Below are 8544 nucleotides of genomic sequence, written 5' to 3'. Positions count from 1 at the left end.
GACCGCTCTTTACCGGCCTACAGCCGGCTGACCGCTCTCTACTCTCTACCGGCCTACAGTCGGCTGACCTCTCTCTACTCTCTACCGGCCTACAGTCGGCTGACCACTCTCTACCGGCCTACAGTCGGCTGACCCCTCTCTACTCTCTACCGGCCTACAGTCGGCTGAGCAGTACAAGACTTCCCTCCTATACCATCTATTCTCTCTTACAGGCTCTGTGTGATTGACAGCTGTGTTTCTCCCCCAGTCTCTGACTCGCACCCAACCTTGACCCTCTCCAGTGAGCCTGACTCCTCAACGTCCGGCCAGGCCCTGTCCACCACCCCAACCCTCAGCCCATCACTGTCCAGCACTCCAACCCTCAGCCCATCACTATCACCTACACCTACTCACAGCAACAATGCTGCTAACAAAGCAGGTCAGTTGCCTTCCACTCCTCTCTCTCTCTGGGTGTGTGTGGAATTGTGTTCTCTAAACCTTACGTTTTATGTTACAGAGCCGTTGGTCCTCAAGATCAACGAGAGACAGAGACTGGCCCGGGAACGTCGAGAGGAGAGGGAGAAACAGACCGGTGTGTATCCTGCAGTGTGTGTAGCATCTGGGGTACATGAGGGGTCTGGGGGTGTCTGGGGTACCTGGGGGGGGGGTTACCTGAGGGGTCTGGGGGTCAGGGTTAGGTTTTGTGTTCTCTACAGGAACTCTGGCAGTTATCACTGTATTCCTCATCTACCCCCTAGACCCTCCCAACAAGAACCACACTCACCTATACCCTACCAACAAGAACTACACTCACCTAGACCCTCCCAACAAGAACTACACTCACCTAGACCCTCCCAACAAGAACTACACTCACCTAGACCCTCCCAACAAGAACTACACTCACCTATACCCTACCAACAAGAACTACACTCACCTAGACCCTCCCAACAAGAACTACACTCATCTAGACCCTCCCAACAAGAACTATACTCATCTACCCCCTAGACCCTCCCATCAAGAACTACACTCACCTAGACCCTCCCAACAAGAACTACACTCATCTAGACCCTCACAACAAGAACTACACTCATCTAGACCCTCACAACAAGAACTACACTCATCTAGACCTTCCCAACAAGAATTACACTCACCTAGACCCTCCCAACAAGAACTACACTCATCTAGACCCTCACAACAAGAACTACACTCATCTAGACCTTCCCAACAAGAATTACACTCATCTAGACCCTCCCAACAAGAACCACACTCATCTAGACCCTACCAACAAGAACTACACTCATCTAGACCCTACCAACAAGAACTACACTCATCTAGACCCTACCAACAAGAACTACACTCATCTAGACCCTCCCAACAAGAACTACACTCATCTACCCCCTAGACCCTAGAACTATCACTCATCTACCCCCCAACAAGAACTACACTCATCTAGACCCTCCCAACAAGAACTACACTCATCTACCCCCTAGACCCTCCCAACAAGAACTACACTCATCTAGACCCTCCCAACAAGAACTACACCCATCTAGACCCTAGACCCTCCCAACAAGAACTACACTTATCTAGACCTTCCCAAGAATAACTACACTCATCTAGACCTTCCCAAGAATAACTACACTCATCTAGACCCTCCCAACAAGAACTACACTCATCTACCCCCTAGACCCTCCCAACAAGAACTACACCCATCTAGACCCTCACAACAAGAACTGCATTCATCTAGACCCTCCCAACAAGAATTACACTCATCTAGACCCTCCCAATAAGAACTACACTCATCTAGACCCTCACAACAAGAACTACACTCATCTAGACCCTCCCAACAAGAACTACACTCATCTACCCCCTAGACCCTCCCAACAAGAACTACACCCATCTAGACCCTCACAACAAGAACTACACTCATCTAGACCCTCCCAACAAGAACTACACTCATCTACCCCCTAGACCCTCCCAACAAGAACTACACCCATCTAGACCCTGCCAACAAGAACTACACCCATCTAGACCCTAGACCCTCCCAACAAGAATTACACCCATCTAGACCCTCCCAACAAGAACTACACTCATCTAGACCCTACCAACAAGAACCACACTCATCTAGACCCTACCAACAAGAACTACACTCATCTAGACCCTACCAACAAGAACTACACTCATCTAGACCCTACCAACAAGAACTACACTCATCTAGACCCTCCCAACAAGAACTACACTCATCTAGACCCTAGACCTTCCCAACAATAATTACACTCATCTAGACCTGTATATAGCTACTGACCCTGTATATAGTTACTGACCCTGTATATAACTACTGACCCTGTATATAGCTACTGACCCTGTATATAGCTACTGACCCTGTATATAGCTACTGACCCTGTATATAGTTACTGACCCTGTATATAACTACTGACCCTGTATATAGCTACTGACCCTGTATATAACTACTGACCCTGTATATAACTACTGACCCTGTATATAACTACTGACCCTGTATATAGCTACTGACCCTGTATATAGTTACTGACCCTGTATATAACTACTGACCCTGTATATAGTTACTGTCCCTGTATATAACTACTGACCCTGTATATAACTACTGACCCTGTATATAACTACTGACCCTGTATATAACTACTGACCCTGTATATAGCTACTGACCCTGTATATAGCTACTGACCCTGTATATAGCTACCGACCCTGTATATAGCTACCGACCCTGTATATAGCTACTGACCCTGTATATAGCTACTGACCCTGTATATAGCTACTGACCCTGTATATAGCTACTGACCCTGTATATAGCTACTGTCCCTGTATAGAGCTACTGACCCTGTATATAGCTACTGACCCTGTATAGAGCTACTGACCCTGTATAGAGCTACTGACTCTGTATATAGCTACTGACCCTGTATAGAGCTACTGACCCTGTATATAGCTACTGTCCCTGGAACTGACCCTGTATATAGCTACTGACCCTGTATATAGCTACTGTCCCTGTATAGAGCTACTGACCCTGTATATAGCTACTGACCCTGTATATAGCTACTGTCCCTGTATAGAGCTACTGACCCTGTATATAGCTACTGACCCTGTATATAGCTACTGTCCCTGTATATAACTACTGACCCTGTATATAGCTACTGTCCCTGTATATAACTACTGGCCCTGTATATAGCTACTGACCCTGTATATAACTACTGACCCTGGAACTGTCCCTGTATATAGCTACTGACTCTGTATATAGCTACTGTCCCTGTATATAGCTACTGTCCCTGTATAGAGCTACTGACCCTGTATATAACTACTGACCCTGTATATAGCTACTGACCCTGTATATAACTACTGACCCTGTATATAGCTACTGACCCTGTATATAGCTACTGACCCTGTATATAGCTTGCTTCCTTGTGTTAATTGAGGGGGATGAGCTGGCCAATCAGCTGTCTAGAGGGGGATGAGCTGGCCAATCAGCGGTCTAGAGGGGGATGAGCTGGCCAATCAGCTGTCTAGAGGGGGATGAGCTGGCCAATCAGCGGTCTAGAGGGGGATGAGCTGGCCAATCAGCTGTCTAGAGGGGGATGAGCTGGCCAATCAGCGGTCTAGAGGGGGATGAGCTGGCCAATCAGCTGTCTAGAGGGGGATGAGCTGGCCAATCAGCGGTCTAGAGGGGGATGAGCTGGCCAATCAGCGGTCTAGAGGGGGATGAGCTGGCCAATCAGCGGTCTAGAGGGGGATGAGCTTGCCAATCAGCGGTCTAGAGGGGGATGAGCTGGCCAATCAGCGGTCCAGAGGAGGATGAGCTGGCCAATCAGCGGTCTAGAGGGGGATGAGCTGGCCAATCAGCGGTCTAGAGGGGGATGAGCTGGCCAATCAGCGGTCTAGAGGAGGATGAGCTGGCCAATCAGCGGTCTAGAGGGGGATGAGCTGGCCAATCAGCGGTCTAGAGGGGGATGAGCTGGCCAATCAGCGGTCTAGAGGGGGATGAGCTGGCCAATCAGCGGTCTAGAGGGGGATGAGCTGGCCAATCAGCTGTCTAGAGGGGGATGAGCTAGCCAATCAGCGGTCTAGAGGGGGATGAGCTGGCCAATCAGCGGTCTAGAGGAGGATGAGCTGGCCAATCAGCGGTCTAGAGGGGGATGAGCTGGCCAATCAGCGGTCTAGAGGAGGATGAGCTGGCCAATCAGCGGTCTAGAGGAGGATGAGCTGGCCAATCAGCGGTCTAGAGGGGGATGAGCTGACCAATCAGCGGTATAGAGGGGGATGAGCTCGCAAATCAGCGGTCTAGAGGGGGATGAGCTGGCCAATCAGCGGTCTAGAGGAGGATGAGCTGGCCAATCAGCGGTCTAGAGGAGGATGAGCTGGCCAATCAGCGGTCTAGAGGGGGATGAGCTGACCAATCAGCGGTATAGAGGGGGATGAGCTCGCAAATCAGCGGTCTAGAGGGGGATGAGCTGGCCAATCAGCGGTCTAGAGGGGGATGAGCTGGCCAATCAGCGGTCTAGAGGGGGATGAGCTGGCCAATCAGCGGTCTAGAGGGGGATGAGCTGGCCAATCAGCGGTCTAGAGGGGGATGAGCTGGCCAATCAGCGGTCTAGAGGGGGATGAGCTGGCCAATCAGCTGTCTAGAGGGGGATGAGCTGGCCAATCAGCGGTCTAGAGGGGGATGAGCTGGCCAATCAGCGGTCTAGAGGAGGATGAGCTGGCCAATCAGCGGTCTAGAGGGGGATGAGCTGGCCAATCAGCGGTCTAGAGGGGGATGAGCTGGCCAATCAGCGGTCTAGAGGGGGATGAGCTGGCCAATCAGCGGTCTAGAGGGGGATGAGCTGGCCAATCAGCGGTCTAGAGGGGGATGAGCTGGCCAATCAGCGGTCTAGAGGGGGATGAGCTGGCCAATCAGCTGTCTAGAGGGGGATGAGCTGGCCAATCAGCGGTCTAGAGGGGGATGAGCTGGCCAATCAGCTGTCTAGAGGGGGATGAGCTGGCCAATCAGCGGTCTAGAGGGGGATAAGCTGGCCAATCAGCTGTCTAGAGGGGGATGAGCTGGCCAATCAGCGGTCTAGAGGGGGATGAGCTGGCCAATCAGCGGTCTAGAGGGGGATGAGCTGGCCAATCAGCGGTCTAGAGGGGGATGAGCTGGCCAATCAGCGGTCTAGAGGGGGATGAGCTGGCCAATCAGCGGTCTAGAGGGGGATGAGCTGGCCAATCAGCGGTCTAGAGGGGGATGAGCTGGCCAATCAGCTGTCTAGAGGGGGATGAGCTGGCCAATCAGCGGTCTAGAGGGGGTTGAGCTGGCCAATCAGCAGTCTAGAGGAGGATGAGCTGGCCAATCAGCGGTCTAGAGGGGGATGAGCTGGCCAATCAGCGGTCTAGAGGGGGATGAGCTGGCCAATCAGCGGTCTAGAGGGGGATGAGCTGGCCAATCAGCGGTCTAGAGGGGGATGAGCTGGCCAATCAGCTGTCTAGAGGGGGATGAGCTGGCCAATCAGCGGTCTAGAGGGGGATGAGCTGGCCAATCAGCTGTCTAGAGGGGGATGAGCTGGCCAATCAGCGGTCTAGAGGGGGATGAGCTGGCCAATCAGCTGTCTAGAGGGGGATAAGCTGGCCAATCAGCGGTCTAGAGGGGGATGAGCTGGCCAATCAGCTGTCTAGAGGGGGATGAGCTGGCCAATCAGCGGTCTAGAGGGGGATGAGCTGGCCAATCAGCGGTCCAGAGGAGGATGAGCTGGCCAATCAGCGGTCTAGAGGGGGATGAGCTGGCCAATCAGCGGTCTAGAGGGGGATGAGCTGGCCAATCAGCGGTCTAGAGGAGGATGAGCTCGCAAATCAGCGGTCTAGAGGGGGATGAGCTGGCCAATCAGCGGTCTAGAGGAGGATGAGCTAGCCAATCAGCGGTCTAGTGGAGGATGAGCTGGCCAATCAGCGGTCTAGAGGGGGATATATTTCATTGTAATCTGGAAACCCTAAAAGCAAGTCTTACTCTGTGTGTGTGGGAGGTTGGTTCTTCTATCCTTGACCAAAAATCCCCACAAGGATAGTAAAAAAAGTTCTCCACTGTGCGGACAGTTCCCATGTCCCCATGAGGACAAAGGCTATTTTAATCTTAGGGTTAAGGGTTAGAGGTTAGGGGTTTGGGTGTTAGGTTAAATAGGATTTTGAATGGAAATACATTGTATATCTCCAGCTGGATAGAGAAACCAAGGTGTGTGTGTGTGTGTGTGTGTGTGTGTGTTTGTGTTTGTGTTTGTGTATCAGCTGCCAGGGAGGCTGCGTGGCAGGAGAGGGAGGAGAGGGCCAGACACTACTATGAGAAACACCTGGAGGAGAGGAGGAGGAAGGTGGAGGAACAGAGGAGGAAGGAGGACAGGAGACGGTCCGCTGTGGAGGAGAAGAGAAGACAGAACCTGGAGGAGGAGAAGGTGAGGGACACACTACACTACACACACTACACACACTCTATACACACACACACTATACACTGTACACACTACACACACTCTATACACACACACACACTGTACACACTACACTACACATAAACACACACACACTACATACACTATATACACACACTATCACAACAACAAGGGCCACAATCTGAAGGTGACAAACTGCTTGAAATGTCATGCAGCATTCTGGTTGACGTTGTTAACCTGTTGTTGTTGTGGTTAACCTGTTGTTGTCATGGTTAACCTGTTGTTGTCTTGGTTAACCTGTTGTTGTTAACCTGTTGTTGTCGTGGTTAACCTGTTGTTGTATTGTCATTGTTAACCTGTTGTTGTCGTGGTTAACCTGTTGTTGTCGTGGTTAACCTGTTGTTGTATTGTCATTGTCAACCTGTTGTTGTTTTTATACTGTTGTTGTCGTGGTTAACCTGTTGTTGTCGTGGTTAACCTGTTGTTGTTGTTAACCTGTTGTTGTTTTTAACCTGTTGTTGTTTTTAACCTGTTGTTGTCGTGGTTAACCTGTTGTCGTGGTTAACCTGTTGTTGTTTTTAACCTGTTGTTGTTTTTAACCTGTTGTTGTCGTGGTTAACCTGTTGTTGTTGTTGTTAACCTGTTGTCGTTGTTAACCTGTTGTTGTTGTTAACCTGTTGTTGTTGTTGTTGTTAACCTGTTGTTGTTTTTAACCTGTTGTTGTCGTGGTTAACCTGTTGTTGTCGTGGTTAACCTGTTGTTGTTGTTAACCTGTTGTTGTCGTTGTTAACCTGTTGTTGTCGTGGTTAACCTGTTGTTGTCGTGGTTAACCTGTTGTTGTATTGTCATTGTTAACCTGTTGTTGTTTTTATACTGTTGTTGTCGTGGTTAACCTGTTGTTGTCGTTGTTAACCTGTTGTTGTTTTTAACCTGTTGTTGTCGTGGTTAACCTGTTGTTGTCGTTGTTAACCTGTTGTCGTTGTTAACCTGTTGTCGTTGTTAACCTGTTGTTGTCGTGGTTAACCTGTTGTTGTCGTGGTTAACCTGTTGTTGTATTGTCATTGTTAACCTGTTGTTGTTTTTATACTGTTGTTGTCGTGGTTAACCTGTTGTTGTCGTGGTTAACCTGTTGTTGTATTGTCATTGTTAACCTGTTGTTGTTTTTATACTGTTGTTGTCGTGGTTAACCTGTTGTTGTCGTGGTTAACCTGTTGTTGTTGTTAACCTGTTGTTGTTTTTATACTGTTGTTGTCGTGGTTAACCTGTTGTTGTCGTTGTTAACCTGTTGTCGTTGTTAACCTGTTGTTGTTTTTAACCTGTTGTTGTCGTGGTTAACCTGTTGTCGTTGTTAACCTGTTGTCGTTGTTAACCTGTTGTTGTTGTTAACCTGTTGTTGTTTTTAACCTGTTGTTGTCGTGATTAACCTGTTGTTGTCGTTGTTAACCTGTTGTTGTCGTGGTTAACCTGTTGTTGTTGTTAACCTGTTGTTGTTGTTAACCTGTTGTTGTTTTTAACCTGTTGTTGTCGTGGTTAACCTGTTGTTGTCGTGGTTAACCTGTTGTTGTCGTGGTTAACCTGTTGTCGTTGTTAACCTGTCGTTGTTTTTAACCTGTTGTTGTCGTGGTTAACCTGCTGTTGTCGTGGTTAACCTGTTGTTGTCGTGGTTAACCTGTTGTTGTTGTTAACCTGTTGTTGTCGTTTTTAACCTGTTGTTGTTTTTAACCTGTTGTTGTCGTGGTTAACCTGTTGTTGTCGTTGTTAACCTGTTGTTGTCGTGGTTAACCTGTTGTTGTCGTTGTTAACCTGTTGTTGTCGTTGTTAACCTGTCGTTGTCGTTGTTAACCTGTCGTTGTTAACCTGTTGTTGTCGTTGTTAACCTGTTGTTGTCGTTGTTAACCTGTCGTTGTCGTTGTTAACCTGTCGTTGTCGTTGTTAACCTGTCGTTGTCGTTGTTAACCTGTTGTTGTCGTTGTTAACCTGTCGTTGTCGTTGTTAACCTGTCATTGTTAACCTGTTGTTGTCGTTGTTAACCTGTTGTTGTCGTTGTTAACCTGTTGTCGTTGTTAACCTGTCGTTGTTAACCTGTTGTTGTCGTTGTTAACCTGTTGTTTTCGTTTTTATCTTGTCG

General features: G+C 48.8%; 1 protein-coding gene across 1 annotated transcript in view; it reads left to right on the top strand.

The window, feature by feature from the left end:
• Window positions 1-247: 247 nt before the first annotated feature.
• Window positions 248-8544, top strand: part of LOC139400572 (ensconsin-like) — a gene marked incomplete at both ends in the record, with an annotated part of 20638 nt that continues 12341 nt past the window's right edge. The window contains 3 exons of the mRNA XM_071145340.1: window positions 248-418; window positions 497-571; window positions 6256-6419. Of these exons, the coding sequence (XP_071001441.1) occupies window positions 248-418; window positions 497-571; window positions 6256-6419 (410 nt within the window). The remainder of the gene's footprint in view (window positions 419-496; window positions 572-6255; window positions 6420-8544) is intronic.

The sequence above is a fragment of the Oncorhynchus clarkii genome, unplaced genomic scaffold (assembly GCF_045791955.1).
Source record: "Oncorhynchus clarkii lewisi isolate Uvic-CL-2024 unplaced genomic scaffold, UVic_Ocla_1.0 unplaced_contig_6722_pilon_pilon, whole genome shotgun sequence".
NCBI lineage: Eukaryota > Metazoa > Chordata > Actinopteri > Salmoniformes > Salmonidae > Oncorhynchus > Oncorhynchus clarkii.
Note: the sequence above shows the minus strand (reverse complement) of the source record. Positions and strands in the feature narration are given on the sequence as shown.